Raw genomic sequence first — 20,765 nt, 5'->3', positions numbered from 1 at the left:
ATCTAGATCAGAATATATATTTTGTATACTGAACTTAGCCTTAGAATTATGTTCAGCAGTGCAATGTTCAATAAATAGTTTTACTGGGTGATCAAGTATTTCGATTTTCTTTATTACTCCCGGCGTCTTACTCAAATATTTACTGTATGAACATACACATTCAGCTAAATCTTATATTGTTTCCTTTAATTTTCCCGTCTTTATAGGTATTTTCCATACTTTGACGCATAAATGTATAGACAACAGAGATTGTTCTCTTTAAAGAAGTGGGTTTTTTTTTCAACAAATTATTCTTTGAGAAATATGTGCGTTTTAACTTCTTTTTAATAAATCGTCTATTTGTTGATAAATTTCACTGCGAAAATATTCCCACTTTTTCATGGGCATTTCTTAATTAGATCAAGGACCTTAAATATTTTTCTTTTCATATAACGTACTACTGCAGTAATTATGTATGCTTTATTCATGTCTTGAGGTAAAATGCATGGTTTGCAGGAGATAATAGCTACATCGTCACTTAAGCCTACGATTAAGTTTAAGTTGCGTTTTCACTATTTAAAAAAATATTATCTAGGATCATTTATTTTCGGCTCAGATAACTTTTTTTCAGGAAATGATACTTTAATTACAGTTGACTACACCTTACATGTAAAATATGTAGTGCCTATTTAAAGTTTGTATTTTTAGTTCCACTGCATACAAATAGTGTTTTAATATGGACCTCACACAGCCAGAAAAGAGCTATGGCCCTTGACTTACATATGCATAAAAAGGACCTAAAAGATTGTGTCGCATGCATTGCAAAAAGTATATGACCTAGGATTATGAAACAATACAAGAATATTATTCAGCATGTGAAATTGTGAACATGTTGTTTTGGAAGTAATTTCATTCAGCAAGACCAATGTAATGGCCCTTGTTTGTGACACACGTATCTTAAAAGGTATTTGACCTAGGAACATGGAACGAAATAGAAACATAATACAGCGTGTGACGTTGGGCAACTGGCGTTTTGTTTGGGATATCTGTCCAACAGACCAGTGTAATAGCCTTGATTAAGTCAAACATATGCATAAAGGGCGTAAAGGTTTGTGTCGCATGTATCTCTAAATGTATTCGACTTAGTGTTATAAAACATTACGGGATTGTTATGCAGCAAATAAAGCTGTACACCTGGTGTTTTGTTGGAATTTTACTCAGCCCAACCAGAGTTATAGTCCTTTACCTAGTGAAAAATACGCATAAAGTGAAAAAAAATCGTTATATATATATATATATATATCTAAAATATTCATGAAACTATGTAGGAATGTTATTCAGCATGTGAATTTGTGTACCTGGTGTGATTTTAGATTGTACTCTGCAAGACCGGAGTTAAGGCCGTTGACTCAGTCAAAAATATCCATTAAGCGCATAAAAATTTGTGTCCCATAAATCTCAAAAATTAAATGTACTTGACCTAGGGTCATAAAATATAAGAGGGATGTCATATAGCATGTGAAGTTGTGCATCTAATGTGTTCACTTAAGGTTTTCATTCACCTAGATTTGAGTTATGGTCATTGACTTAGTGAAAAATACAGATTTTTAAAAATAATTTTGCGTTGCATATAACTTAAAACATATTTCACCTAGAGGTATGAAACAAACACATCTAGTTTAAATTTCAATGGTAAAATACTGCCGTGAAAATCATAGCACAGAATTGCCATGCCAAAATATTCTTACAATTAATGACAAATGGAAACTCGATAAATGCAAAAACAGGAGTTCTGTCGCATGATACGGTAAAACGACAGCTCAACATATGGTACACGAAAGAGGGAACACATTCTATATATATTTATATGTGAAAGAAGACGATTTCCGCTTTTAAAACCGTAACCAACGTCTGAATTTTACGCCTATCTGAAAGAAGAGAGAAAAACAAGGACAATAGAACAACAACAAAAACACTTTCAGAGAAAGCAGCCGCCGTTCATACAGCACCTCACATGGAAATATGGCTATGTAAAATTGCATACACGTACACAGTGGCAAAGCAAAATTTTCATCAAAGAAGATGAATTGTGCTTGTTAAAAAAATAAAATATTGATCGAAGTATAAAGTGATAAACTGTACTGTAGCAGCAATATATGTCTTAAAATTTCATTTTGATGTTTACCACATATACTCAGTGTATTTCACTAATACCACGTTTACATAGACAGAAATTTAGGTAGAGTATAACGCTTAATGAACTTGCAGACCATTATCGTTTTAGAGATTTTCCCAAAAAAGACAGGTTTACATACTTTATTACTACAGTTATATGAGTCGAATTCAAGCGCTAGATTCGAGTAAACCTAAGAGGAAGCAACTTAAATAAAACGCATTTTATACTTACTGTCTGATGTTTCTGCTACAGCTTTTGATAAAACCAATCCACCAAACATTGGGCTGGGGCCATCTGGTTTGAGATTGTCTGAATATATACCAGGAGCAAGGTAATGTTAACGCGAATGTAACTTCTGAAGATAAGCATGCGCAGAAAATACATAGGATGTCGCAAAAAGACACACAGTACAATTAGATGAAAAACATAATCCTACATTGACTCTAATATCATAAAAAGCATGAGTAACCATAAATGATTAAGCAATCATTATTTAACGGTTTGACATTACATATCTGAAATGTTTATTGACAATCGCGTCACTGTGCATCACTGAGAAGTTCGTTTATATGACTGAAACAATGTTGAAAAAGACGCTAAACCCGAACACTTATTATACAGAACTGAAAGTATATAAAACACGGGCTACGCAAAGCTAAGTAGCATACGCCTAGAGTGTTAGATCAAAGGATGTCCATCACCACAACAAGGACGCAGTAATATATTCAATCTACGCCAAATCTTGAGCTCAGAATTTATTTGACCAACCAGTTCAACGCTTAATGGGAAATAAAATCACTCTTTCAATAAATATTCATAGTGCATTTTACTGCACATAATTACCAGTGAATCCAGAAATCTTGTGGTCAGTGCAATATGTAATCAAGGAAAATAAAAGTTTGGTGTGTGTGGTGCTTTGATTCGGTGTTTACGTGGATGGGGATTTTGTGTAGCGACGTTGATTAGCTACTAAGGCACAAGAAACTAGAAGTGAATATGATTCTTTTTGTGATAAATGAGGTGGATACGGTTAGGTGGGAGTCATGTAGGCTGTTGCACTCTCTCGTAGCAACATACTAATATTCCAAATTTTAAGTCGATATAAAGCTCTGGACAACAACAACGTCGAACAGATTTGATCTTTGAGCTCAGTTTGTGATTTTGATCCTGTTCATGCACTCTAATTATTGTCTCATTGAAACCTTCATGTAAACCAAGTTAAAAGGGAGTACTTTAAATGGATTTTAATTTATGCTCTTGACAGGAAATATATGACTGACGGATGGACGGACTGACTACGCACGCGCCATGACATAATACATCCCCAGACGTATACTAATACAGGATTAAACCCTCCTAATGCAACACGTACAGTACATGCAAACCTCATACACCATTCAATAACGTCGTCTTATCTGGTTACGAAACAATTTATTTAAAGTTCAAGAAATACATTCGCCAAAGTGATTCGGAAGTCGTTTTACTAGTAAGTGTTGTTATTCTATAAACTACTAGTAACTTCAAGAAAGGGGTTATTACTTGCGTTTATTCTGCCTTCCTAAATTGTCGCTCACATGCCATGATTAACATATTTGTTGTGATGTTTCGCGATTGAATATGCTTTATGAACTGAAGTTAGTTTGTCGAATAGTGATTGACTCATTAGATAATATGCATTACAAATGTATATGCACAGTAATGCACTATCATTTTAAGGAGTCGAAAATTCCGCACGTTTATGTGATCAGTACGCTTAAAATAGGCAACTTGGTCGTAACTCCCCTCTTGTCAAATAACATTGTGTTTCAAAATACTTTGTTAAGAAGTAACAAATCTGAGAATAACTCTGGCATTGACTGTGATTGTTACTTCTCCGATAAAGCAGACTATACCATTCAATTAGAATTGACAAATTGCTTTACTTCTCCTTCACTGAGCACTCTCTGCATTAATTAATGATTCACTTTACCTAATATGAAATATATGTAGAGAACATAAGAGAACATAAGAGAAATAACAAAAATTGCGAAAATAATTGCTGAAATACATATATCCGTCGTGTTTGTGCATCTTATGTAATAATGTCCAGGGACTGTAGGTTTCTATTTATACTGACTATTTGGAGTCAATATTAAATGATATAGTTATCATGGTTATAATGAATTCAAGTAAGTAAGAAAGTAAGTAAGTAAGTAAGTAAGTAAGTAAGTAAGTAAGTAAGCATGGTAAGTAAGTAAGTAATGAAAATTCTTTATTTTTAGAGGGTAACCCATGGGCTCATCCTAGACTAGAATGAACATAATTATGATCATAGTGACAAATATTTAACAGAAATCAAGAGATAATATATGCATGAAACAACAGACATGAAATGTAGTTAGCATTAAAGTTAAGTCTCTATGCAAACTCTATCCAACATAATAAAAACAAATGCAAAAACGTCTGCATATATACCAAATTCAGCCTTTAGACCATCAAAATCTGTGGTAAATCTCCGACAAACTTTCGTGACCTTTCCGAATACCACTAGCGCTACCTTGTCGAGGGTTTTATCGTCATCACTTAAAAGTTGGAGTCCTGTGATATAGATAAACTTATGTCAAACAAAGTGTAAAAATAGTTTCAATATTTTAACATTTTGGTGTTTGTTTTTCAATTACAGAATTGATTTTTGTCCAATATTGACTTCCGTTTTATTTAAGCTAGTAGGAAGTGTCGTAATTAGTTCAGACTTTTACAACAGACTGTTATATTACAACTTAAGTAACTGCAAAAATGACAGCAAGTAGAAATTATCATTTGTCAAAAAATTGCATTTAATTTATAAAAGTGTGAAATAAGGAAGTAAGGTCTGTTTGGTTTGAGTGTCTTTACATTGTCTACTCTTGGACATTTAATGTCTATTACCAGGATAAATCGGTATGAAAAAAAGACAATTTAATTGCTCTGCTGAATTCGAATCTATCTGTGCTTAATGTAAAAATGTAATAACGTTAGTTGTGCATTATTGGCATTCACTATACTACTCACAACTTAAAAGAGATTTGACAGCGTTACAATTTACACATTCTAGGGTTGAAAAAGTATGTTATTAAGGTCTAAGTAAGAAACGCAAAACTATTGATATTTATTATGTGAGGAACCACAACAGAGTACAATTTACCTAATATTACGAAGAAACCCCAAGGAAACGAGCTCATTGTGAATGATTTTATTGTGACAAAGAATATACCGTTTAGATACTCCATGTAGAATTGTCTTGCGTGAGTCCAAGCTTTTGGATCCTTCATACTTTCAGAAGTATCGAGGCAAATGACGGTATGTATTCCGAATGAAGATCTGAGATCAGTTTCTCTAGCTGAAAGTCGATGATAAAATACGTAAGGTTGTAATCATAAGAAAGAACTCAAAGCCCTATAATTTCTTAAATATGACGTTCTTGATTATATCTTAATTTCAATTTACAATTTAAAGCATAATTGCTCGAAAAGAATGGACAGAAAACGATTGAGAATCAAAAACAGGACATAACAATTTGTCGAAAAGGCTAACCTTTTATGAATTACACTGTTTAAGTGTAAGACCGAAATATTTTTTACCTAGTGGACATTAGTTGCTAAATGTAAAGTCTGTGTTCATGAATAAAAAATAGTTTGACAAACAAATTTTCTTTTAAATGGGTTTAATCAAATCATTACAAGTTTGCAGTGCTATGCGCTTTGCCCGACGTCATACGAAAAAGCATAACGTCACAATGTTAATTATTTAAAAATGTTCAATATGTAGAGCGCACGTATTTTTGTAGATAGTAATATACCTATATATCTTTATTGGTATATATTTCGAAAAGACTTTCCGATTATTTTATAATTCTGTTTTTTTTCTTTCACGCTCCAGTGTAGTTCCGTTACAGTCAATATTCTAAATTAAAATCCTATTACTTGAAACAGTGAAAATTATAAATATAATCCACCGTTATATTTTACTACTGAAAACCATAAAGTAAAACACTAATATCTATTTAACAAAATTCATTACTAGTTTTGTTTTACAAAATTGGGTATTACACAATAAAGTAAATATGAATGTGGCTGGCGATGCTAATGAAAAGATAAAAGTCACGTTGACAATGCTTGTATTTAACAAGAAATTAAAAACATACCCGATTTATTTTCATCTTTTGCCATTTTTCGCCAAAACTGTATCTTCTCTACAGTGGTATCAGCCTCACTGCAAATATAACACAAATAATTTATGACTACAATATGTGGATTGTCTGAGATACATGTACAACATAAATTATATCAGAATCGTACTAAAATTTCGTCTTAAAAGCAAAAATTCGGAAGTCTCCTTTTTATTTTAGTTATATGTTAATAAAAACCTAAAGTTTTAGGTATTGAACTATTGAACTGTAGCGTCCTATAAAATTAACAGTAATACTAAATTGACATTTTTGTTAAATGAGATGAGAAATCCATTTGCTTCCATGTATCCGAATTCTATCATACTTAATATTAATTTACAACTGACAAAAACTCTTAAAGGAAAGAGACCTATTTACCTGGTACCTTTTTCCATGTCAAGGTTATCATCACTTTCATTATCTGTTTGTTCACCACTTCCATTATCAATTATCTTCCCTTCAACCCGATATCCATGTAGCGTTTCGTATATAACCGTTTGCATTTCAGTGCGGAGTTCCTGCATGAGTTCGTGTTTCATGTCCTTCAGCTTTTTAGTCAATAGCGACTCTGGGTTCACATCTTGTTCCGCAAGTTCTTGACTACTTCTGTCACTGCCCCTTTCTGCATCTGCTGCGTTTAGATCCCCGGAACCTATTTCTTTTCCCCCAGTCATTGTTGTAGCTAAAACAAAATGACGTTAAGAAATGTTCTAATGTCGCACTTACTTTTTGTTAATATCTTAAACGTTCTTTGAAGTACATTTCTGAAATATGGTTACTTTCAAACAAATATATTTGAATGTCGATAAGAAAATTTCAATCTAGATACCTCAAATATCTCCAATTTACTGTACAAATGTAAGCGAGTTACTTAAATAAATTCAATTAATTTATGATTCTAACACGATCCGATTCATTTTCCTGTTAAACAAAGAAGACAGAAAACAGTGAATTATTACACAACAAATCACTGTTCTGACGTCACATTTATTATGTCATGGCGTCAAATGGTATAGCGGCGCGCTGGAAAAGAAACCGATTGAAAACGGGCAAATATTTAATGAATGTCGTCAAGGATGTATTTAAAAATCCTTGGTAACGTGTTAGAATCGAAATAATATATCTCATTCAGTGATTTGCTCTTGAATAAATCATTGTTTGTCGTTCAGATGCGTATTATTATATCACTGGGACTGGGCCCTCGTGATATAATTCCTTCGCATCTGAACTCCAAACAATGATGTATTCAACGACAAATCATTGGATGAGATATATTATTTCTTAAGTATATATGTTGTGACTTGTTTTACCATGGATTGCGGATATCAAATAAACAAAACAAATGCGACTGCATAATACGCTATGACTTTCTTTTTGACATTTTATTACAGTGTTTTGTTTAAAATGCGTGTAAAACTTCAATAGGTTTAAAAAGATATTGGGAAAAAAACACTAAGTAAAGCGTTAGAAAACTTGCAACGCAACGCAAGTTGCACAATATAACTGTATAAGACATTTGGCATGACATATGGTCCACATCCAGTTGTTTCCATTACAATTTGTTAAAAAAAATATGTTTCATAAGAAACTGATTTGCGCTCCAACCGACTGTGAATGTAATTGTAGCAAGAACGTTATATTTTATGTTTCCAATTACACAGTAAAACCGAGTCCGATAAAATCGAAAAGAAGATCGTTTTGGAAGTATAGAAAAGAACAAAGCACTATACTAGACTCGGTTTCATTGAGTCTGGTCACGAGAGATAATGAAAATTGCAAAGCTCCTCATGCCCCTAGCAGTGACTTAAACAGAACTTTACATCATTTCTAATGAAGACCTAAGGATTTTAAAAGAAACCAGTATACACTTCAGACAGTAGAAATATATCATTTCGCATTCTTTATTTCTAAAAGGTAATAATTTCATGCGGTTTTACAGTAAATAGACAAAATTGTTCGAGTCAACAAAACTCCCTAATAACGAACCCAGGAAAATTGATATGAGATATCCAAAATGTTTAGTTTATTTAACTGGAGTTATAAAGTGTAGACATTTAACGGGTTATCCATATGAAGAATATTATCCAGAATGCATTTGTCAAATGCATTTAAAACGTCTGAACATCAATTACGTGTCGAAGAACTGCATTCCTAAGGTTTACATACGTGATACTAGTGAAAAGTGAAATTATATACGAGAATTACAAAAACAAGAATATCAAATATTAGATTATGTGGTGATATTGGTGCTTTTACACTTATAGATATTTATACAAGAAGCGACAATAACAGAATATCAAGCTGTTGCTTTTGCTAGAAGCATCATTTTCTTTACCATTTTAACAAAACATTTACCTATGGATTTTTCAGTCTTATTGAGACAATCATCAAAATTAATAACGTAAGATATTCTGCATTTTCCTTACGTTTCAAAGGAAAACACGGATTCCGTTGATATTAATTATAGCATCATTGCCAGTGAAAAAAAGAGCTACATCCGGAAAGCTTAAATTAAAATTTTATTTCAATAAGAAGAATTCGTGTTTGACTGTGTACCTAAATCAGACACGATAATGTTTTTTAACTGAAAACCATATTTGTAATAAGCGTTTTATATAACAAATTATGAAACCTTTTGAAATATTAAGGGACAGAAGCACTAATGTTTATGAAGAAATACATCGGGTATGTCATTATGTCAGGATAAGCTGCTGTGTAAAAAGGATCGGCTTGAATAAAACCTTCAGCTATTTACCGCCTTTTGTTTTAAGAGACAGAACATACAAAGAACTGAGCCGAGATGAGTGTCTCCTAGACTTAGAAATTACATACAACAGAATAAAAATATGCAGCAGACATATTGACATTTTTTTTTGCACAAGCGGGAACCCCATATTACTCGTTCCTCAAAGGATGTCCAAACCGAGTAGAGAGACTCGACTCGAAATTTCATCGAGTCCACCATTTTAATTTCCGTTAGGGATTTTCACTTTCTCACTTGAAGACACACACTCGAATGTAATCTCGGAATGACTCGAGATGAGACCCAATTAGCGGAATACACATTACTTTTTAGGGTTTTTGAGGCACTTGACAAATGTTTTGTAGTGACTCCGAGACGACGATATAATAAGATATACATTTTGTAATCCAATTCTCGCCTATGCTGTCCGTACTTAATTCAATGACATTTATGATCGTGTCTCGTTATATTTCCTGCCGAAGACATTATCTTAAACACGTCAATATTTTTTTTTTCAATATAGATACAAATTACAGGTTCTCAAATGCAAGTATCATTCATATTATATATATGATTGTCTCAATATATGTACATAACGATCATCATCAGACTCGAGAATCATTACGTTGCTCTTCAGGAGGCACGTACGCCTCCTTTTTTCTACATAAGAAAGTAAATATATTTTTGTTAATAATAAATATGAACACGGGGATACAGTGAAGTCTTAGCAGTATCAGCGGTCAAAAAAGGTCAAATTATAAATTGGTACGTGCATTAGATTCTTTTACGATATATGACCAATCTCCGGGTAAATTCATTTATTTACTTTTTATTATTGCTCCACTGATTAGACTTTCATTGTTAAAGCCAACTTGAATTTGCATTCACGGACATTTTTAAAGGTTTTTTTATAATTCTTTATCCATTCTTCATACATTTCAAGATTCAAGTTTAATTCCCACAGTATAATAAATCATTTACGGAAAGCATTTCAATTCTTAAACTTATTAAACGGAAAAAGAAGAAATAAGCATGATAATGAAAAATAAAATGATATGAAACTCACCGAGATAAAGAAATACTGCTTTTGAAGTGTTGTAAAATTATCTCGCATTCAAAATGACAGATTAATTGTTTATTATTGACTCGGAGACGCGTGAGTTGTCATAGAATATTGGTGCATATTATAGTGATCACTGTTAAATGTCAAGTAATTTCTCAATGTGACGCAAAAGACCGCAGTAGTCGTACTCCTAGTCAGAAAACTGTGAGAATGGGATGATTTCCTCATCTGCAATTTTTTTCTTTCGAGTGTAAACGGAAAATGTGGTTTCTGTGTGAATTGATCTGCAATATAATGTCGCGTCGACTATAAAGATCAAGGCTAAGTTAGTTTTACGAATAATTGAAATAGAAAATATGATATAAAAATCTATCTTTTAAAAGATAGTATCTTCTATAGTATGAAAATGTAGGATACTAGAAAGGTCAAACACAACATGATATTAACAATACTTTTACTGCATTTGTCAACGTTTCGGCGCCTAGCCTTTTTCAAGATAAACCAGTAAAATGGACGTTACATAATTTCAAAAGAAGAAAATATGACAGTTCCAAGCAAGTATGCGCTGTATGATCTTCACTGGCTACCAGTCAAAGCCAGAATCACATTCAAAATGCTCACCTACATGTATAATTGTTCAGTTGGAAACTCTCCAGAATATCTTTCTTAACTTCTCATAAAACAAACACAGACAAAGAACTTGCGTTCTTCAAATTCCGTTTCTGGGTGTTCCGTTGTTCCTTTCAACAAGCGCAAAACGTTCAGCGACAGAAGTTTTGGTACTGTTGGACCTAAACTCTGGAATGAACTGCCTCTCAAAATAAGGAACTCAAACACAATAGATGTTTTCAAAAAGAAGTTGAAAACTCATTATTGTGGAAATTACTTTGCACTCTTTTAGAGACTGTGACTGAAATATTTAACATGGAAGTAACCTGAACTGGATGGTTTTTTTTTGTGTAAATACTTTCGAATATGAACTATTTTATAACAAATACAAAATACAGTTGTTTGTAATTATAACTTCTGGACATGTCGCAATAGCCCACTTATTCTTACTTAATAACAAACAGCAATCTTACTGTATCTTAATATTCTAATATTTTATGAATCTTATCTGATGCCTGATCTTATGTTTAATGCTTACTAAATAGTTTATTCACAATGACCTTTTTTATGTATTTGTAAAACGCCATTGAATATGTTTTGCGTAAAAATAGGCGTTTAATCAAATAAAACAGTTTCAAGTTTCAAGTTTCAAGTTTCAAAAGTAACGTTAAATGGTGGGATCAAACATAAAATATTACATAGTCAACAAAATATCGAAACGAATATAACAAAGCCAGTAATATCGGAACTAGGAAGCATGTCGTTCCAATAGAAAATATACAAAAAAGCTTGTAATATGAAATAACGATAATCCTGGTAGATGTCGTACACAATTTTGGAATCCAAAGCGTTAGATTGCAGTGATTTCAATTGTCTCTTTACATAGGCGATTAAAGTCAACAGCTACATTATCTGCTGGCAGAAATGAAAGGTAATTTACATTTTGTTCTTGTTGCGAAGCACCATTTGAAGAATATGACTGATCCATAAAGTTTCTAGTATCAAATTTATGACTATAGAGATTAGTTTGCTCAACGTACTGAATATTACATCTTTTACAAGTTATAAGGTGAACGGCTTCCTAAGAAACACAGTTATCGTCACAATGTACATCAAAAAATTGTCCTGCAAAGTTATACAATGTACATACAATGATAGTGTTACAATGAGTATACCGACGCTGTTACATTTGGTAATATTATTGACATATTCTGTACAATACTCTGTAGGAATGAGACAATCCAGTAAATAATTTGTCTCAAAATATATATTAGGTTTTTACACGTTTGTAGGTAGATAGTCTTAAATGTCCCTAATATGTATTTATGATTTAACCAATGTCGGATAAGCTTTGGTTGTAAACAACAGTGAAGGACATGACACCTTTACTAGAGTTACTGCTCGTTTAGGTAGCTGTCAATGCTTCATCCTATTCAAAAATGTTATCTAAAATATCTGCCTGATAATTTCCGTCTTTTCCATCTTTACAAGATTTAGGATGGCAAGTGTTGGTGAATGTTGGTACTCCTTACATTAACAACAGTTACAATATTTAAGAACACACCCTTTGTAATATTTACATCAAGAAAAGAAATGCTACCTTTATATACAGTATATTAGTGTATCAAATACATGGATGAAACTCGAGGATATTGGTAAGAGGCAAAACACCCTATAATCCTTGAATACTTACTGCTTTGTAATTCATCATCTGCACTCTGTCGTAAGTATGATTGTTTATCCTTTGGAGAAGTCCTGGAAATATAAACGAAACTTTATGGATTTTAACTATTCAAATAAAAGTATATTTCAGTGAACATAAAGCAGAAATGAAAACAGATGTTTATACCCTGGATACAAACGTTTGATGGAACGAGAAATAAAAGTTCCAGAAAGGTGGACACAATTGTCATCCAAATGCTGTTTCATTAGATATAGAATATGCATTACAGTTTTAAAAAATGCAGTCCTAATACCCATGGAAAAATCCAATCTGAAGCACTGGCACCAGATCAGAAAAAGAATGCCACTGTACATGTTATACCCTAGCCCTAGGTATTCTATAAGAACCATGGCCGTGAACGGGAAAATATACTTACCCATTTCAATCGCGTATTTCATACCTAAAACACGCAGTTCAGTAAATGTGTACTACTGATATTAAACATGCGATAATTTATCTTCCATCGTGCACCAGTCACATTGTCTCAATATTCCATATTGCAGAGATGCTCCATATATTTTATGCTTTAGTCAACGTTACAGAAAAAACTTGCGTGAACTCCCCTAATGAACATCCGGTCTAGAGGTCACGGCAGTGTGCACATGTTAAGCGAAATGTAAACAAACAAAAACAGAATGCAACATATTCACAGTTTTACGATAAGACTCGAAATGATGAATGAAATTCATCTTGTATATGATTTTGAATTTGAAATCATACATTGGTATACATCTATTATGTTTATTTAATTCATTTTGCACATTTATGCTGCGTATAAACATTTTAGCGTACACGTGTAGTAAAATGACGACTGACATACATTTTCACATCAGCTAATCAGAGTGTGTCTGTAATCTAGACCGGAACTTCACCAGGGAAGTTCAAGCAAGTTTTTTGTGTACCTTTGAAAAAACTGTAAACTACACGTTGTTTTTCTAAGATAAGAAGTATTGAAGAAATGTGACCGGTACACAACGGAAGATAAATTACCACTTGTTTAATATCAATAGTACACATTTACTGAACTGCGTGTTTTAGGTATGAAATACGCAATTGAAATGGGTTAGTATATTTTCCCGTTCACGACCATGGTTCTTATAGAATACCTAGGGGTAGGGTATAACATGTACAGAGGCATTTTCTTTCTGGTCTGGTGCCAGTGATCTGAAGGCTATAAAATGATCCCAGCAAAACGTTGGTGTAAATAAGGAGACAGCACAGCAAAACGCGTTTGAGATCAATTTTTTTCTTCAAATTTTCAAATGCATGTATACCATATCATAGGTAGCAATTAAACATAATTATTTAGCTCTGTATGGTTTTCTCTATTTTATTATCACAGCAGCGTTGTTTGCGCCGTGTGGCGGCCGTAAAAAGTCTCCCCGTACATTCAATCAGGGCTGTTATATTTCGATCTTCTCAGGTCGTTCAGCACGACTTTTATGTCGTGTTATTGGTACTGTTTAGTTTTTCAACATGACAATTTCGGCCTGGGTGGTTCCAATACTGCCGCTTTCATAGCCTTGGGTATTGTTTATTCACCCCTTGGATATGGAGTCTGCTTTTTATTTTGGTCTTTTGACAGTTCCTGTGAAACGCAGGCTCCATAACCTCAGATCCCCTTCCTAAATTCCAGTTTGTTTAGTTCTGCCCATTGTTTTCTCGTTTGGGGCAAACCCTTTATTTTATCTGGGGACCAGACGCCGCTTTTCATGGAATTACACGCCTCAACACGTGTATCATTGAATGTTCTATGTTCATCGCCGTTTGAATACATCTGCGGATGTCTCTGATTTGCTTTTTGTACTTTTAGCATGTATAAATGTTGAGTTCTGCTCAACCCGGGGCTAGAGGGCGTAGACGGTAGCATGCATTTCCACTACCGTTCATGAACAGGCTCAATCAAACCGAGCCTGCAACATTTTCGTTTTTGCCGTGTTGAGCGACCTGTGAAGTTTCCACTTTTCTCTATTTTATTATCACAGCAGCGTTGTTTGTGCCGTGTGGCGGCCGTAAAATGTTTCCCCGTGCATTCAATCAGGGCTGTTATATTTCGATCTTCTCAGATCGTTCAGCACGACTTTTATGTCGTGTTATTGGTACTGTTTAGTTTTTCAACATGACAATTTTGGCCTGGGTGGTTCCAATACTCCCGCTTTCATAGCCTTGGGTATTGTTTAATCACCCCTTGGATATGGTGCCTGCTTTTTAATTTTGTCTTTTGACAGTTCCTGTGATACGCAGACTCCATTACCTCAGATCCCCTAAATAAATTCCAGTTTGTTTAGTTCTGCCCACTGTTTTCTCGTTTGGGGCAAACCCTTTATTTTATCTGATGACCAAACGCCGCTCTTCATGGAATTACACGCCTCAACACGTGTATCATTGAATGTTCTATGTTCATCGCCGTTTGAAAACATCTGCGGATGTTTCTAAAATTGCTTTTTGTACTTTTAGCATGTATAAATGTTGAGTTCTGTTCAACCCGGGGCTAGAGGGCGTGGACGGTAGCATGCATTTCCACTACCGTCCATGAACAGGCTCAATCAAACCAAGCCTGCACCATTTTCGTTTTTGTCGTGTTGAGCGACCTGTGAAGTTTCCACTTTTCTCTATTTTGCAATGAAACAACCCGGTCTTTTAAAATTGCTAAAAATGTGATGGCTACTAATATATCACCCGTTTAAATTATAAAACTTAACAACTTGTTATAAACTCATGAAAATTGTCCTTTCTACATGTCGATTTTCAACCCGACTATCCGAACGTAAAAGAAACATTTACGGACTATTTTGGCGTTACGTTAATGTTACATTTATGCGAACATATATAGTGAACATTTTGTATATCTGGATATCAAATGAGTATCATATGGGAAAATTAACCCAACGGGAAAATCACCACAAAAGCATATAATCAACTTTTTCAGGTAAATCGGCCGTCGGGACTGTTCGACTTCTCGGTCTACTCCATTTTTTGCGGTCGCTGTCAAACAGGTAATCCCGTCGCTAAACTAATATACTTAAGGCCATTAAAAATGCAAGTTTGGGTTTGGCATGATTTCTAGCCCATGTTAAGGGATATAATATAACAAACATATACAGAGCTACTATTCCAATCATTTATGAACAATTTCATCCATGAGAAAACAAAAATTTAACAACCGTTGACACGTTAGAACATTTTCTGCAAACACACTGTACAAATCAATTGTGACCAAATTTGTTTTGCACTGTCAACGCGATCAATACCGATTGTGTCCACCATTAGCTGTGATCACTGCATGGCAACGTCTCCTCATTGACCGTGTGAGACGTAGGATGAATAGGATTGGGATTTGACGCCACTCTCGACGAAGCGCCGCCCTGAGGTCGGCGGCATTATCGAGATGCAAATTCCGGATTTTTTTCTTCAAGTAGTCCCAAAAGTGTTCAATTGGATTGAGATCAGGCGATAAAGATGGCCACTGATCAATGACGTCGACGTTGTTGCCACGTAAGAACTGACAAGTAAGACGGGCAACGTGTGGCCTAGCATTGTCATGTTGTAAAAGCATTCCTGGATGCTGCTGAACAAACGGTACAGCTACAGGCCAAAGTTTCCCGTCGATATAGCGTTGGGCCGTAAGCCCACCACGCCAAGCAGCCCGCCGTCCACATCTTCGAAGACCATGATCGAGGGACACTAGGTCAGTTGTACCGTCATGACTGATCCTGCCCCAGACCATTGTGGACGCCCTACCCATTCTGTCCACCTCACGTATGCAAGGCTCTTGGAAGCGTTCACCGCGACGTCTATAGACGTGTTGACGTTTGTCGCTCGAGTCTACCATGATCTTGCACTCATCCGTGAATAACACATTCTGCCAGTCCCTATATCTCCAACGAAAGTGTAAAGTGGCCCAGATTCTACTCAAACGGCGGTGATTGCCAGTGAGGCGAGCTCCATGATATGGGCGCCGGCACCTTATCCCTGCGTCCCGCAGACGTAGGCGAACTGTTTTAGCACTGATTGTCGGACGAGTGCGGCCTTGTGTTTCACCTGCAGTTTCTGTGGCAGTGTGGAAACGCTGCCTCAAGTGTGTCAGCCGGATGTGCCTGTCTTGCCGCTGTGTCGTCACGCGTGGTTGACCTGGACGTGGTCGATTTTCTACCGGGCACATTGCAACATATCGCTGATGGAGACGCAAGATTGTTTACTCATGGACTCCCAAACCAGCAGCAGCATTTCTGAATGTTCGACCTGCCTCAATTTGGCCGATTGTCCGGGCGCGCGCCACATTTGAAAGTCTCATATTCCAAAAATTAGCACTGTTTAATATCTACACGGATAAAACTCTTTATAATCAATGGCAAAGAGTTTGCAAATACCGGCATGATTTCCTCGTGCACCATGTCCACAAGGAAATCACCTATTTCGACTTTATCCAACCTTGAATACACAAAATAGATTTGTAACCAGTTTTATCATTTATCGATTGTACAAAGATAATCCATCATCAGGAGACATAAAATAATATTGGAAGTTTTCTGAGTTAAAAAAATCACACCCAAAAACTTGCATTTCTAAGGGCCTTAAATATACTAACAAACTGCGTTATTTTCCATCTATTAATTGTGGACAATAGATGAATAGATTTACTACTGTTGATGTGTTATTCTTCATAGATTATATGCAATATATGATAAAAAAATGATGTCATTAATGTGTACATATAATTTTACCCTTTTTGTGGCCTGAAAAAGAATTCCTGATATATTTGCCAACGCTATGAATATTAAAATACATTGCACATATTTTAATCACTTAACCCATTGTTTTTGGTTACCTCTTTTTATGGTTCTAACTCTATAAGCAAATGTGAAATATTGAATTAAGTGCGTTTCCAATCATGAATTTGAGCATAACATCTATTTGGACAACAACTGTTTTTTTCGGGTAATATTATGCAGCTTTAAATATTTTTTACTTTTCAAGCTTTTGCTTAACGGTACAATGAGATGTAATTTGTTTATAATTTACGTTTTATCGTCTTACCGTTTATGTATCGTAGCTCAAACCTATACCCAGAAAACAAATACCTGTTTGAAATCATAGTTGATCCATACTGTGGACTTGTTGCAAAGAGATTGCCAAACTTAACAAGTGGCATTTATCTATTTAAAAATCCATAAATCTGTAAAAAGCATTTATATAGCAAAAAGGAAAAAGCATGTCTATCAATTAATATAACTTTCGAGACTAAAGTATGGATTTGTAATTTCATCAAATTAGCCGCTCATTTTACGTATCAGGCTGACATAAAAATTGATATACTTGAAATTTTGGTGGCTGATTTCTGCCATGTCATGGTGGCGTGTTGGTGAGGCGAAAACACAACAAGAAAACATGAAAACTCGAAGAACACCTTATTTGCCGAGTTTTCGTGACTCCGTGTATTTGTGTTGGCGGGGCCAAAACACGAAAACACGAGACATTTTACGAAAAAACTAGACGTTTAGAGGGCGCCGACACGATGAATTTATATGTCGAGTTTTCGTATCGGCGGGTATGAATATGTCGTGTTTGCGCCCTTTATTTGTCAGACTCTCGTGTTGTCGTTAGCACGAAAACACGATAAAGACTTTATCTTTCTTGTTTCGTGTTTTCCCCGCCGACACGGAAACACGACAACTACTTTATTTGTCGTGTTCTCGTGTTTTCGTGTCGACGTCCTCCGTTATCACACAATAAGAGAAATTACAGTAAGCACCGCAACACTGAAGTCTACTGGTCGGCAAAGGAAATTCTACGGTTCTCATTGTTACAGTTACTTACTAGTATGAATGGCTCTTACTGTATAACTGCCGTATATGAAAGTTACAATAAGACGAGGACCGTGATAATTGAGGCATGTGACCACAATCAAAAGTATAATAATGTTGTTCACTTAATAATAAATAAGTGTCTATTGGGCCAGCTTTGAAATATCGTTCTTCAGCTATACATGTTATTAAATGCTGGGTAGGCATGTAGTAAAAATAGGTTCAAACAGTTATTTATTTCGTTGGACAGTTCCAGTGAACGTGATATGTGATATAAAGTCTGTCTATCCGATGTGCTAACTTATAATGGTACAAATTTTCAGCCGCCTCTGTAATAAATATTTTGTCTGTTTAAGTTTAATATATGATTTCTGACGTCCTAAAATGAAATAGTTTGGGTAGGGGACATTTCTTATGGATAGGAAGGGGAAATAAACAGTATTTTAATCATATGCAGATTATACGATTTCTTGATTTTCGGAATATAACATAAATAAGTTTAAAATTATATTATTGAAACATTTCGAAGGTCTATTTCTTCGTTTACTTTGGTTATTGAGCATTCAATACAAATTATGATCCAGAAACATAAATGGTAAAACGAAATAAAAAAATTATCAAAGAACAAAAAACTTACGATGTATCATTTTCCTTTGCATGTATGCTTTTCTGTTTCTCAAACCAGTCGTGCGCGCGATTTGGTCTCAACGTTTCATTTATTTTTGTCTCTACTACATCGTTGATTTCATTTTTAAAGTCCGCAAGTTTTTCTGTCAATAAAGTATCTACAATACCTGTAACAGATTGCTGCAAAGATTCATTTTTGTTATCACCAGCTATTATATTCTCAGATAATTCTGAGGCAGATTTAACAATTTCGCCTTCGCCCGACATATTGCGCTACACCTCCAGGTTACAACTAAGGAATAACAAAACTTGATCCGGGACCTCAATATCATGCGCGTTGTAAACAAGTGATAGAATTTTAACGAATCAATGCAGCTCTTTCAAGGACATTTATTCAAAAAAAGCGACAATTTGCCGGTTGACGAATCATATGGTACTCGATATTAGAGAGAACAAACATGTCGCGTAACGGCGCACTTCTATGAATTTAAAATTTTATATTTCAGGTTCACAATATCAATTGAAAGATTTTGTGCGACAGATGGCGAGTAAAGTAAACAAATGGTAAATATTTCCAACTAAAATGCAATACAATATATGCATTTATGTTCTTTTGTAGAAATAAATGTTATTTTTTGGTGATATATATGCAATTATTGTCATATTGAAAGAGATTACTTGTCTATTATTCATCATTAGTTGCATTCTGTTATACGGTTTATTTCGTTAACTATAATCTACACGTTTGGCGGCAAAAAATACGATATGTCCGTGCATGTATTTGCCACGCCCTTGAACTAGTTTGCTAGCTGAAATCGTCCGAACAACATCGATTGAAAAATGGCTGTATAAAAGTTGCCTTGTAGTATGAATTTAAGCTGTTACGTTGGTTGGATGGAATTCTGGAGAAAGATTTGTTGCTGGGACACGAATGGAAGACAAGTTTTATACAATTTTGTTGTTGTCGTGCAGAATAAAGCTTGTTTTAGAACAATATTCAGCTTATAACACTGTATAATAAACATTCATTCAAAGTCTCCAGCTCTGCGCACATGTATGTTTGTTAATAGCTGGAACAATCTCTTAATAATAATCTCTTTGAGATAATCAAAAGTACTGACAATGATGATAATGTTGATTAAAATATCGGTATCAGAATGTTCAGTTTTGTCAGCATGATATTAAGTGGTGACACGTTTTGTAGATGATAATGACGATATGCAATGATATGTATCTAGTATGATAATGCTATTATGATGGTGATGATGATGGTGGTGGTGGTATGATGATGATTGTGATATTTTGACGATATGACAATAATGTTGTTCATGATGATGATGTTTATGCTATTATGATAATATGGTGATATACAGTTTGTGTCTATACGATCATAATGATATGATACTGATAGTATGATGATGATTTGGTGACAATATGGCGTTGATAGTACGATTAAATTACGATCATAAATATGAAAATAATTATAATTGATGATGATGATAATGATATAACATGGTGATGATATGATGATAAAACAATGCCGAGATGATAATGATTACCACGATGGTACGTTATGAGAATAACATGATATGATATTACACGGTAATATATTTTTGATTACGATGATGATATGGTATAACGAATCTGTTATGATGATGGTGATGGCATGATAATGATGACAATAATGATTGTGGTATTACGAAATGATAATGATATAATATCATGTTGGTACATTATAGTACATTAAGGACGATGGTGACGTCGATGCTGGTAAAGATGACAAAGGTAATAATATTCTGACGATGATAAGACAACAATGGCGATGATGATGATGATGTTGACAATTACTGATCTG

The 20,765-nt window shown here is 34.5% G+C and overlaps 1 protein-coding gene across 1 annotated transcript in view; it reads right to left on the bottom strand.

Annotated features, from left to right (window-relative positions):
* LOC128550572 (uncharacterized) overlaps positions 1-20,765 on the bottom strand; it is a 100,709-nt gene that overhangs the window by 46,309 nt on the left and 33,635 nt on the right. The window contains exons 2-7 of the mRNA XM_053529828.1: positions 12,450-12,511; positions 6,720-7,023; positions 6,318-6,385; positions 5,388-5,513; positions 4,610-4,732; positions 2,387-2,464 (exon numbers count right to left, since the gene is read on the bottom strand). Of these exons, the coding sequence (XP_053385803.1) occupies positions 2,387-2,464; positions 4,610-4,732; positions 5,388-5,513; positions 6,318-6,385; positions 6,720-7,023; positions 12,450-12,511 (761 nt within the window). The remainder of the gene's footprint in view (positions 1-2,386; positions 2,465-4,609; positions 4,733-5,387; positions 5,514-6,317; positions 6,386-6,719; positions 7,024-12,449; positions 12,512-20,765) is intronic.

Source organism: Mercenaria mercenaria, chromosome 18 (genome assembly GCF_021730395.1).
Source record: "Mercenaria mercenaria strain notata chromosome 18, MADL_Memer_1, whole genome shotgun sequence".
Taxonomy (NCBI): domain Eukaryota; kingdom Metazoa; phylum Mollusca; class Bivalvia; order Venerida; family Veneridae; genus Mercenaria; species Mercenaria mercenaria.
The sequence above is the reverse complement of the archived record's forward strand: the minus strand, read 5'-3'. Positions and strand labels throughout refer to the sequence as shown.